The sequence below is a fragment of the Rhinolophus ferrumequinum genome, chromosome 18, assembly GCF_004115265.2.
Source record: "Rhinolophus ferrumequinum isolate MPI-CBG mRhiFer1 chromosome 18, mRhiFer1_v1.p, whole genome shotgun sequence".
Classification (NCBI taxonomy): Eukaryota; Metazoa; Chordata; class Mammalia; order Chiroptera; family Rhinolophidae; genus Rhinolophus; species Rhinolophus ferrumequinum.
This window is the reverse complement of record NC_046301.1, coordinates 51,131,111-51,143,923: the sequence shown is the minus strand read 5'-3', so window position 1 is coordinate 51,143,923 and position 12,813 is coordinate 51,131,111. Positions and strand designations below refer to the sequence as shown.

General features: G+C 49.2%; 1 protein-coding gene across 6 annotated transcripts in view; it reads right to left on the bottom strand.

The window, feature by feature from the left end:
- The window catches only part of PGPEP1 (pyroglutamyl-peptidase I), a 29,115-nt gene extending 21,144 nt beyond the window's left edge, over nucleotides 1-7,971 (bottom strand). For 4 of the 6 annotated variants that reach the window (XM_033134032.1, XM_033134033.1, XM_033134036.1 and 1 more), the window contains exons 1-2: nucleotides 7,867-7,971; nucleotides 5,779-5,831 (exon numbers count right to left, since the gene is read on the bottom strand). In XM_033134032.1, the coding sequence (XP_032989923.1) occupies nucleotides 5,779-5,831; nucleotides 7,867-7,900 (87 nt within the window). In that variant the 5' untranslated portion in view covers nucleotides 7,901-7,971. Of the gene's footprint in view, nucleotides 1-3,298; nucleotides 3,407-5,778; nucleotides 5,832-7,866 lie in introns of all 6 variants that reach the window. The other 2 variants (XM_033134035.1, XM_033134034.1) reach the window with 2 other exon arrangements.
- Between the last annotated feature and the right edge of the window lie 4,842 nt (nucleotides 7,972-12,813).

Sequence of the window (12,813 nt, the reverse complement as noted above, 5' to 3'; positions counted from 1 at the left end):
TACCATCAAGTGATCCTGTCAAATGAAAGCTGCTTTCTGACCTCAGACTCTGTGCATCCTAGAGACGGGGGGAAAACTTTAGGATATAAATGAGTCTTCTCCTAATCCCCAACAGGAGACCCACTGAGCTCTTTTCTGTCCTAAAAACCAATTCAATGACACCAAAAGCACAGACAATAAAAGAAAAACTAGAGAAATTGGAGTTTATAAAAATAAAACCTTTTGTGCAAAGAACACAATCAACAGAGTGAAATGAGAATGGGATGACAGAAAATATCTGCAAATCACATACCTGACAAGGGATCAAAATCTATATAAAGAATGAGTATAACTTAATAAAAACCCTAACAATCCAATTTTAAACCAGGCAAAGGACATGAATAGACATTTCTCCAAAGAAATACATACAAAGGACCAATAATATAAACATGAAAAGATGCTCAACATGATTAGTCATTAGAGAAATGCAAATGAAAACCATGGGGTACCACTTCACACCCCCCAGGATAGTTTTTTTTTTAAAGGAAAATCACAAGTGTTGGTGAGGTTGTGGAGAAATTGGAACCTTTGTGCACTGTGGTGGGAACGTGAAATGGTGCAGCCGCTATGAAGAACGGTAAGTCCATTCCTCAAAAATATTAAACATAGAATTATCATATGCTCCTGCAATCCCAGGTCTAGGTATATACCCCAAAGAATTGAAAGCAGAGTCTTGCAGATATATGTACACCTATGTTCACAGCTGCACCATTCATGTTGACGTAAGAAACGCCCAAACCTGTAGAGAATTTTAATGATTTTATTTGAGCCAAACTGATGACAACTACTGGGAGGGAAAAATCTCAATAGGTTAAGAAAATACTCCGGAGAATGGCAGTTTTGCAGCTTATTTTATACATTAGAATCAAAGGAGGAGACATAAGGAAGGTTACAAATACATTGCCTATGTAGTTAATTTTGGTCTCTGATTTTGTAGGGCCTGCCATGCTGGCCTCCTCTGAGCTTGTCAGGTTTAGTCATGTGGCCCCTTTTTCTTCTACATTCAGAATAGCCAAAAGGTGAAAACAACTCATATGTCCATCAGCTAATGACTGGATAAACAAAATGTGGTATATAAATACAATAGCATATTATTCAGCTTTAAAAAGGAACGAAATTCTGACACCGGCTACAATGTGGATTAACCTCAAAAACATTATGCTGAGTGAAACAGCCAGTCACAAAAGGTCAAATACTGTGTGATTCCACTTACATGAGGTCCCTATCGTAGTCAGATTCATAGGGACAGACAGTAGAATGGTGGGTGCCAGGGGCTGGGGGTGGGGGGATGAGAGTTAGTGTTTAGTGGGGACAGAGTTTCAGTTTGGGAAGATAAACAAGTTCTGGAGATGAATCACCACTCACACCAGCGTGAATGTGCTTAACGCTACTGAACTGTGCATGTAAAAACGATTGAGATGGTAAGTTTTATATGATGCATATTTTACCACAATAAAAAGATGATTTAGAAAAAAAAGAATTTAATATTTACCTTCCTATCTATTTATCTACCTAGAAAAAGAAAATTGAATATAATGTTAACATTTTGGGAACCTGGGTGTGAAAAGACTGCACTATTCTTATAACTTGTCAAATTATTTTTTAGTTGAATGGAGATAAAGATGGTTGCTTCCCTCCCCCAGGGCTGGGAGGAAAAGTCTCCAGCAAAGGCTTGATCTTGGCACGGGTTAAACCATCTCATCTGTCCTTATACCCCGTCAACCGTGACCCCACTTGTTCTTACCCTCCTGTCCCCTGTGGCTTGAAATTTTCCTGCCCCACGTCTTTTCCCCAAGGCCCTGGCAGCCTCTTCTGGCAACAGAAAATAGGTTGAAAGGCCAGGAATTAAAAGAATCCGTATCTCAGGCAGAGGGAGGACTGAAAAGGATCACCTTTATTTGTTCAGAGTTTCAGTCAGGGACTTGTCCGCCACCTCAGCCCTTCACAAGCCCAAGCGAGTCAATTGGTTGGCACCATCTTCGAGGGCAGAGGGACCAAGGATGCTGAGAATTTGATTAGTGACCAATCTAAGGAACCCTCTTTGGGAAAGAGAAACCCTTCCAGTGGCCACCATGATATATGATGTGCCGAGGCTGATGCCCAGCTTGGGGTGGCAGAGCCTCCCAATGAACCGTCTCTGTCCCCTTCTCCAGCATTCGTGGGATGGCTCCTTGCCCACATCAAGTCTTAGTGGTAGGAAAGGAGCTCGCGTCACCAGGGAGCCACGGAATGAATCACTGTCTTGACCTAACCCTGGCTCTTCATGTCCTCCTGGTGGCCACCTAGCCCCTCCCCAATGGGGGAAAAATACCTAAACTATGAAAATCACCATCAAAAATAGGCACACACCCCATGGCCAGCAGCCCCGCAGAGAGGCGTCCCGTGACAGGACTGTCCCTGCTGCTTTATTCTTAGGGAGCAAACCTTGAAGCCCCCAGCAGCGATATCAATGGGAGGAGGGGGTGAGTCAGGAAAAGAGCCAGTTGGCCCCCTGTACAACGCAGACTAAACCAACGTAACCAGCACACAAGGGCACAGAAACTGTGCCGTATGTTCAAGACCAAGCAAAACTCCTTTATGGTGACTGAGCTCAGGACGGCAGCAGTTCCTGGGGCAGGGTGGGGAGGCAGGAGGAAGCGTGCCGGGTGGGTGGATGGTGACGTTCTCTATCTTGATCGATGTATTGGAGACATGGGCATAAATACTTGTCACTGAAGTGATGGGGACCTGAAGATCAGCCCATGTGGCTTTATGCAAATGATTCCCCAGTTTCAAAAAGGGCAACGGAGGGGAAAGAGCAGCCATAAAGTTTGTCTGCAGCTACTACAAGAAGTGGGTGGCCCATAACCTCGCAAAATTCTGTGCCTGTGAACACTTTCTGTTCCAACAGGGCCAACCAGTTCTCTTGGGGAGCTGGCAGCGTACCCCAAGTCCCATAACACTTTGCAGCAAGTGCTGAGCACACACCGTGAAAGGAAGGGAACGGAACAGGCTCGGGTGCCCCAGACGGTGCATTGTCTACACCCTGTCTACCTGACAAGACCCCGCTGCGTGGCCGCGTCTGACCGATTCCCTTGACCCCACAACAAAGACCCCCTTTGTTCCCTGGTTAATATCCTTAGCAGGTCTGTCTAGACTCACTGTGGCAGTAATTGTCCCGTGATAAGACCAGGACCTGTGACCCGGCTCCTCCTCGCCCACGAGGGCACAGAATGCTCCAGACACCCCGTGCCAAGGGTTCCCAGCCCTCGGCACCTACCTGGGCCTCCTAGGAAGAGACGTGCAGCTGTTGTCCCACACCACCTGGCAGGGATGGGACACATAAAGAACACAGGCCCTCCTGTGAGGGGTGCTAAGGAGCACCATCCTGAGTAAAGACGAAAAAGGGGGGTCAGCCCTCAGTTCCCACAACTCCCGCCTCTTGATGGGGCTGGTGGAAAAGAGTTCATTCTTTGCTGGGGAGCAAGTTCACTCACAGCGTGAAGAAGGAAGGGGTGGAAGCAAAAGACAGACAGAGAGATGGAGACGGAGAAGGGATGAGAGACAGAGAGACTGAGACTCACAGAGAGGCCAAGAGAAACAGAGAGACAGACAGAAGGGGAGAGACAGAGGAAGAAACAGAGATGGAGAGAGATGTACAGAGAAAAGGAGAGACACACCAATTGAGAAGACAGACACAGACCCACAGAGAAGCCAAGGGAAACTGAAAGAGACAGAAAGGAGGGAGGGAGGAAGGGGGGGGAAGAGGGAGATGGAGAGGAAGAGGGAGAGGGAGAGAGGGAGAGAGAAGGGGAGAAACAGACAGGGAGAGAAACTAGTTGGTCTCTGAGAGAGGAGGGGCTCCTTTTACAGATGGCGACTGAGGCTTCTGAACAATCAGTTAAGACCGGAAGTAACGCTGCTCACTCCACTCAACCAAACCGCCCCCCCAGGTGACCGATGTCAACTGCTCCTGCAACTCAAGTCTGGACCACACCAAACACACGTAAGGCCTATTTTCTTGAGGGATTGATTTGACGCATCCAAAGGCTGCACTCTTTTCAAAGACAAATCTGTTTCATCCAGGGCAACTAAAAAGCACCCATGCAGCTCGGGCAACCCGCTGGCAGATCTCACAGACGCTGCGCTGCGCAGAAGGCACAGGACCCAGCGCAACTCCACGGACCCTGAGTCTAGAAGAGGCTAAGTAAGACTCACCTGCGGTGGCAACAAAGTCAGCAGGGAGATTTACAGGGGGTGGGGCGGGGGAGAGGGAGCTAGCTAGGAGGGACACAAGGGGCTTCAGAAACAAGGAAGGACAGGAAGGGGCTGGAATGTTCTAGATCCTGTTCCATCCACATGTGTGTAAATTTCCATGGAGTTTACAGGAGAGCACGGTTCAGAGGATGTCTGTGACACTCCAGTGTTTTTTTTTTTTAAGAAGGGTAAAAAATCAAATCTTGGCAATTTTGCATCTTTTTAGCTGGAAAATGGTGGAGAATCCTTTCTTGTTTCATAAACTTGAGGAAGAAAATGGGAAGTCTTCCAGAGGTGAGGTCTGGAGAGATGAGCAACTAAAACAGAAGGGGTATTTCCCCTCTGGCAGGCAGCAGGACGAGGAGCTGCCATCCCCCGCCATCCGAGCCCCACAGCTCAGAGGGATTTCCAAAGATTGTTTAAGTGATTTTTCTCCTATTTAGATGCAGATCATCGTGTCTGGGGCCTAGGAATTCAGACACACGGCTTTGTGTCCACTCAGCCCCGTGAAGGCTCTGGTCTGAAACTCGCACAAAGCCAGACACACACGTCTTCAGAAACACGCTGTTTCCTTTTTGTCTGGGGCTCCAGGGAGCGGGTGCGATGAGCAAAGCCTCGGACATGCTCCCATCTGCAGGGTCCCGGGGACCCTGTCCCTCTGTCCTACTTGCAAAGTGGAGTTAAAAAAAAAAAAAAAGTGGCCAAGATGTTTGAGGTCTGGAGCAGGGGAAATAAAAAAAGGTGGGGAGAGGCCCAATTAGCGGTTGACCCATCAAGGTTTCTCCCAATTCAGGGCTCTGGAGTGGAAAACAGGCAATGCTTTAAATCAAGGAGCTAATGGTCTAGGATTAACTCGAGTTTGGCTCCGGTCTCTGCAGATCTGATTTATATAAGGAGAAACCGTTCTCTTTCTCTCTGCCTATTGTTCCCCAGTCTGTCCCTCCGAATGCCCCATCTGACAAAGACTGCAAGGCTCACTGGCTGACACCCCGCTCAGGACAACGGGAAAGGCGCCCACACAATATGCAATCTTTTCCTCCCCCAGCTGCTGGGATGTACCAGTGAGGGTCACTGTACCCTCTCTACAAGGTTACTACATCCCCCAATATCCCTGCCTGGTCACCCCCAAACCTGACTGAGGAATTGGAATAATTCTGAGGCAATGCCACTACAGTTTTCTGGCTGTGTGACTTCAGGTAACTTTCTCTGGGCGTCAGTTTCCTCTTCTGTAAAGTGGGTGCAGGAATAACTGCTCCTAACCACGCAGGGGTTGTTAGGAAAATTCACAGTGCTGGGCTGCAGAAAATGCTTGGTCTAGAGCAGTGCTCAACACACGGCAGCAATAGCGTTGCTATCTGGGAAGATGTGTACATCAGACTGAAATATTTCTCAGGAAGCTTCAGGAGCTGTGCTCGTTGTAGGTTCCTTCCTTTCTTTGGTGCCAAATATTTCCAGCAGGAGCCCAGCCCCAAGCCTGATTCCTACCCTCCGGATCCGAGTTACCTGGACTGCAATCCAGCTGGCATTCACAGTGTGCTCCCCAAAAGGACCAAACCCTGAAAAAACAGTAAAAGCATCATGTCACCGCACAGTGGCCCTTCCTAGCCTGCCCAGGGCCAGGCTGTTGCCTCCACCTGGGAGAACAGAGCAGGGAGCTGCAGGAGCAGCTGCCACCTGGGACAATGTCAGGGGCCTGTCCCTAGTTCTGGGGCAAACCCAGTGTTGCTTTAGAGCTGCCCCCCTCCCACACATAAACACTTGCCTGCTCTTAACTGAAGCTGTGTGTCCTTCCCTTTCCTCACCTATACTTGACTCCTGTGCCCGGCAAAAGGCCAGTGGTCTCCTTGTGCCCCAGGAAAGGCTAGCTTTGCTCCCTTCTCAACTTTCTCCATTGGGCTTGACCCAGTGCCTAATTATTTGATTTACTGTCTTCCTTTGGGGCCTTTCCCCTATTCTGGAAATGCAAGGGACTGAAGGCACTCCGTGAATCACCACCGAATGAAGAATGGTCCTTAAAGGATGCATGTGGGTGTCTCTCAGGCCAGGCTGTCTAGACACCATCCCACCACCCTCCTTCCCACTTGCTCACACTCCAGACCCATTTACAAACCGAGACAGTTGCCCAGAAATGTGCTAAGTGCTCTGCATGTTCTGTGGCATTCAGTCTCATTGCACTGCCTTTCAGGCAACGGTGTTTCCTGGGCCCATTTTACAGAAGCGGGACTGAGGCCCAGAGAGGTGAAGCCAGCTGCCCAAGGTCACACAGCAAGAAGATGGAAGAGCTGGGATTCAAACCCAGACCTATGAATCCATGGCTTGCTTCCCTCTTCTCATCACTCTGTCACCCTGCCTAAAAAATAAACATCTCCAAGAGAGGCTGCCCAGGAAGCATGGGTCACTCCAGCTAGGCCGAGGGTCCCACGTGGTGTCAGGCCCTGGGAGAGATGCTGTGCCCTAGAACAGCAGGAACCTCCACTCCTCCCCCCCCCCACACACAAGCTGAGTCAGGACCTTTCCACTCCCTCTCTCCTCCTGCATGGGCTGCTTAGCCACTTACAAACAGGGTGACTTCTGTGAGCCTCAGTTTCCCCCTCTGCAAAATAGAGACAGTTAAGATGTCATGAGCTCATTCAAGGAATATGCCCAGTAGGGTGGGTGCCTGCATAGTCAGCACTAGAGCGACAAAGAACCAGATACACGAGGGCTGCAGGGGGCGGTGACCCCCCCCAACTACACACACCTGTTAGTCAGGTGAGTGGTTCCTTCCATCTTCCTGGGAATTCCAGGACCAGTTCTATTCTCCCAAGCCACAGAACAGCTGTGTGAACCTCAGCTGGATTTCCCACTCCGACCCCTCCAGACAGCGGATCAAAATGACACACACACACCCCCGGTCACACGCCTGGCGGAAGTTGACGCCCACGTGGCCACGAGGTGGAGTCTCCTCGAGGAGGAACAGTTAGTTTCGGGAGTTGGTGACAGCGGGGACCGGGTTCACCCACAAACAGCTCGGGAAGAAAAGCTTTTGACCAAGACGATCCCCGGCACAACCGGAGGGCGGCCGGGCATCCGAGATCCCTCGAGCTCCACTTGGCCTGCCTCTCGGGAGCAGCCCCCCATTACTGCAGGGCTCGGGGAGCAGTGGCTGGCAGGAGGTTCATCTGTCACCGGGGCACTTCCTGCCCGCAAATCGGCCTTTGTCCCCTGGGGCCGGGGGTGGGGACAGGCCCGACCAAGGAAGGGGCAGGAGGAGGAGTCCAGTCCAATCCACCGGCCGGCCAGAAGGAACAGACAGGTGCCCGGAGGGTCACTGTGTCCACCCGGGGAAGGAAGGACGCCAGAGGGCCCTGCTCGACGCGGGGCAGGCGACCGGACCCTCACGTCCCTGCCCGCACGGACCCTGACACTAGAACCACAGGAGCGCCCCTTCACTTTCTACATCGCACGGACGGAGCTGGGCTCCTGCGGGCGATGACATCTTCCAAACCTGGCACGACTTCCAGCACCTGCCCGGCCCGGGCCACCGCGCCCCTCCGGGCCCCACCGCTCCAGCCGCCCGCCCCGCCCCCGGCCGCCGCCATCAGCGCGTACCCGTCACTACCACCGCCTTCCGGGGCTGTTCCATGGCGCTCCGGCTGCACCTCAAACCCGCCTGAGTCCGAACTGGCGCGTCCTCCGCCGCCGCCGCCCGGCCACGCCCAGGTCCCGCCCACGGCCCCGCCGCCCGGCCCTGGCCACACCCCCGGCCATGTTCACTCCCCCTATATCCCGTCGCCCACCCCACCCGGGCCGGACTTCTCGGCGTGCGCGCCCCCGGGCCTGAGACGCAGCATGCGCGCCCCGAACCAGGTGCTCAATCCAGGGGCGCCGCCCCGCCCCCCTTCCCCAGCCTCAGTTTCCCCACCTGTAAGTTGGGGACAGTTCGTCCCGTAGGGTGTGGCCACCTGAACTGTGTCAGGAGCTGAGGACAAGCCGGTCATTTATTCCGCAAGTGTTCATTTAGCATCTGCTGTATGCCTACTGTCGTGAATTATCAGCCCCCCCAGACACACACTTCGTATGAGCAAAGTTCCATTAATCACCTCATTTTACAGATGAGGCACCGTTCGGAAGGCCACTAAGCTAGAGCCTCCTGGGAAATGGCAAGAGGTCGAGCTGGGAAATGAAAACCTGGCACCCACAGTTGGGTGGTGCCAGAATGTTCTCTGCAGGCTCCTCTGTTGCTAAGGAGACGGACGTGGCCCAGAGACCTTGGCCTCTCCTCCCTCCATCTTCCTACACTCAACCCACTCTAGCCCCAGGCGTCCTCCAAGAACCTAACACAATCCTACCTCAGAGCCTTTGCACTTGCTCTTCCCTCTGCCTGGAACACATCCTGCAAACCTAGTTGTTTTCTCTCCTTCAGGGCTCAGCTGGAACGTGACCTTCTCCTAGGGCCCTCCCTGTCACCTCTTCCTAGGGACCCCCCTTACCTCCCTGGCTGAAATTACCACCACCACCCCAGCAGATCCCTCTCATTTCCTTATTTTATCCTCTTCATAACAGCGATTACTTTCAGAAATCATTCCTTGTCAGGACTGCTTTTCTCGTTTATTTCCCATTTTCGTTGACATAAGGGTTAGGACTTCTACACCAAGGACATGTCTCCATTACAGCCGTGTCTCTGCACCCAGTATGAGCCTGGCACACAGTTGGTCCCCCACCAACATTCATCTGAGGCCAAAATTCTTCCAAAAACAGCCAGAAAAATAAAGCTGGAGTTTCTGGCCACATCCTCCGAAACAGGGCTGGATTTTGGACTTGGGTCACTGACATCTCATTCCAAGCAGCCTTGGCCCCTGATTAGTCAGTATGCTGATGAAGGCCCATATGCCTCTGGCCAGGGCCTCAGAATACCCAGGGAAGAAGTCTCTGGACTGCCCAGGAGCCGTTTGCAAGCTCAGACTGGAGGTCACACACTCTGTAGCTATTTTGGTCTCTGGCAGCTTCAGGTAGAATTCAGAAAGTTCAGAGCAGGCCTGGTCTGGCTGTAGGAGCAAGACCCAAACCAAGGGGGAGAAGAGAACAGAATGAAAATCTCACCCAGAATCAGGTTTTATTGCTCAAACATGTAATAATAGCGTCTGGTGCAAAGTGCATGTGTTGCTAGAAGGCTGGGATGTGAAGACAGGTAAGTCGTAGTGGGTTTCATTTTCCCCCATCCCACCAGAAAAAAAGGAGAAAACTGATAGCACTCAGTCAGGGCTGGGGGGAGAAACTGAGTCTCAGGCTGCTGCCAAGAGCGACGGGGGGTAAGGCTCGTGTTCACTGGTACCCAAACCACCCACAGATACTGTTCGAGTGTATCACTGGGTTTCTCTCTTTTTCATCTCCCAAAACCCTTGGAGGGACTATTCTTATCCCATTTTGCAAGTGAGGAAACTGAGGCCCAGAGCAGCTAAGCCACTTGTCCCAGGTCACACATGGGAGGGGTCAGGATTTGGAGCAAGAGTGCTTGAGCACGTTCTTAGGGGAGGACAAGCAGAGCCAAAAAAATCCTGGCTGGAGCCGCCAAGAAGTTTGTTCAAGGATTGGCTTCCAACATTGGAACCACTAATGTTGTTACATTAGTGTAGCCACTAATGCAGTGTCTATGGTAGGTAAGATGAAGGGGCAGAGAGGAAGATGGAGGACTCTTAAAAAAAATAAAAGCAAGATGGTTACATTGGAAAGCCAAGTGCAATAAAATGGTGCAGCTGCAGTGGAAAAAAGTTTGGCAGTTCCTCAAGAAGTTAAACATAGTTACCACAGGCCCCGGCAATTCCACACGCCTAGGTATAAACCCAAAATGATTCAAAGTATTAAGTTGTTCAAATACTTGTACATGAATGTTCGTAACACTGTTCACAACCGCCCAAATGTAAAAATAAAATGTCCACCAAGGGATGAATGGATAAAATGTAGTCCATCCATGGATTGGAGTCCATCCATGGATTGGTATGGATGTAGTCCATCCATACCATGGATTATTAGTCAGCCATAAAAAGGAACAAAGTTCTGATACATGCATAAATGAACCTTGAAAACTCCATGCGGAGTAAAGGAAGCCAGTCACAAAAGGCCACATAGTGTATGATTCCATTTTTATGAAATGTCCACACTGCAAATCCACAGAGACAGAAAGATTAGTGGTTGCCAGAGCTGGGGGAGGGGAAATGGGGAGCGACTGCTCATGGGGACCAGACTTCCTTTTGGCGTGATGAAATGCTCTGGAACTAGATAGAGGTGATGGTTACAAAGAATGGTGAATATATTTAATGCCACCGAACTGTACGTTTTAAAATGGTTTAAGTGTTGGACCAGCCCGGTGGCTCAGGTGGTTGGAGCTCCATGCTCCTAACTCCGAAGGCTGCCGGTTTGATTCCCACGTGGGCCAGTGGGCTCTCAACCACAAGGTTGCCGTTCAACTCCTTGAATCCCGCAAGGGATGGTGGGCTGCGCCCCCTGCAACTAGCAACGGCAACTGGACCTGGAGCTGAGCTGCGCCCTCCACAACTAAGACTGAAAGGACAACTTGAAGCTGAACAGCACCCTCCACAACTAAGATTGAAAGGACAACAACTTGACTTGGGAAAAAAGTCCTGGAAGTACACACTGTTCCCCAATAAAGTCCTGTTACACTTCCCCAATAAAAACATATATATATATATATATATATATATATATATATATATATATATTATATATTAAAATAAATTAATTAATTAATTAAATTAAATGGTTTAAGTGTTAAGTTTTATGTTACCTATGTATTTTTCATCACAGTTTTTAAAAAGCCAGTGTGGAAGAATTTATGGAATGAAAAACAAACGCAAAAGAAAGACAAATGCACACAAATATATTTGCAAAGGCAGCAAAAACCTCAGAAAGGAAGAGTAAGAAATTGATAACACGGGGGCGCTTTGGGGAGGGAACCAGGATGTGGGGAGGGAGGGTGAAAGTGGGGGTGGAAGGGAGATACCGCCAACATTTCTTGCACCATGTACATCAACTACTCAGAAACAAATGTACAGACACTTGCTTTCAAAAAATCACTAGAGTTTTTTAAATTGTGGTAAAATATACATAACATAAAAAGTACCATTTTTAAGTGTACAGTTCAGTGGTATTAAATACATTCACATTGTTCTGCAACCAACATTCAGAACTCTTTTTATCTTGCAAAAGTGAAACTGCCCCCGTGAAACACTAACTCCCAACCCCCCTCCCTCAGCCCCTGGCACCCACCCTTCTATTTTCTGTCTCTATGAATCTATCGTAGGTTATTTACATAAGTGGAATCATGTAGTATTTGTCCTTTTGTGATTGGTTTAGTTCACACAGTATAATGTCCTCAAGGTTCATCCATGTTGTAGCAGGTGTCAGAGTTTCCTTCCTTTTAAAGCCTGCATAATATTCCATTGTATGGATGGACTATTTTTGTTTCTCCATCCATCTATCCATCCATCCATCAGTGGGCAATTGGGTTGCTTCCACCTTTTGGCTATTGTGAATAATGCTGCTATGAGCATTGATGTGCTAATATCTTTTAGAGACCATGCTTGCAGTTCTTTTGGCCACTCAACTTTTGTAACTTTTTTTGGAAATAGTTTAAGACTGACACAAAGTTGCAAAAAAGTAGTACAGTTTCCCTGAACCCTTAACTCTGCTTCCCCCAGCGAAATGGTCTATCTTACTAACTAACCACTGTCAAAACCAGGAAATTGACATTAAAACAATGTAATGGACTCAGGTACCACCGCTGCTTTCCCAGAGTTTTGAAACCAAGACATTTCATATGTAAAGAACTGTTCCTTTTAAATTTTTTATGAATTTTCTTAGTGAGAGAATGGAGGGCGGCAAGTATGGTGTTTAGAGCCAGCTGGCCTGAGTTCAAATTCTGCCTGGCTCATCACATGGTGCGTACTCTTAGATGAGTTATTTTCCCATTCCAAGCCTCTGTTTCCTCAACTGTAAAATGGGGATTAAATAGTGCTGCAAGCTTTTTATATTGGAATAAGTTCAGATCTACAGAAAACTTGCAAAGACAGTACAGAAACTCCCCTATGCCCCTTACCCAGCTTCCCGGAATAAGAAGATCTTATCAGATGCATTTGTACAAGAAATTGACCTGGGTACATTGTTTTTAACCAACCTCCTGATGTTGTCTGGATGTCACCAGTTCTTCCACTCATGTCCTCTCCCTGTTCGTAGACTCTGTAGAAGGAATCCCGAGTTACATGTAGTCATCACGTCTCCCCAGTCCTCTTTTGTCTGGGATGGCTCTTAGGTCTTTCCTTGTTCATGATCTTAGTCTTGGAGAGAGCTGGCCAGGCGTTCTGCAGAATGCCCTCCATGCTGGTCTGTCTGATATTCCTGCCATGATTAGAATGGGGTTATGGGTGTTTGGGGAAGACCACAGAGGTGAGATGCCCTTCTCATCTCATATTATCAGGCAGGGATCCCTGATAGCCACGACTTATCACCAAGATAAAATCTGGATCACTTGGTTCAGGTGAT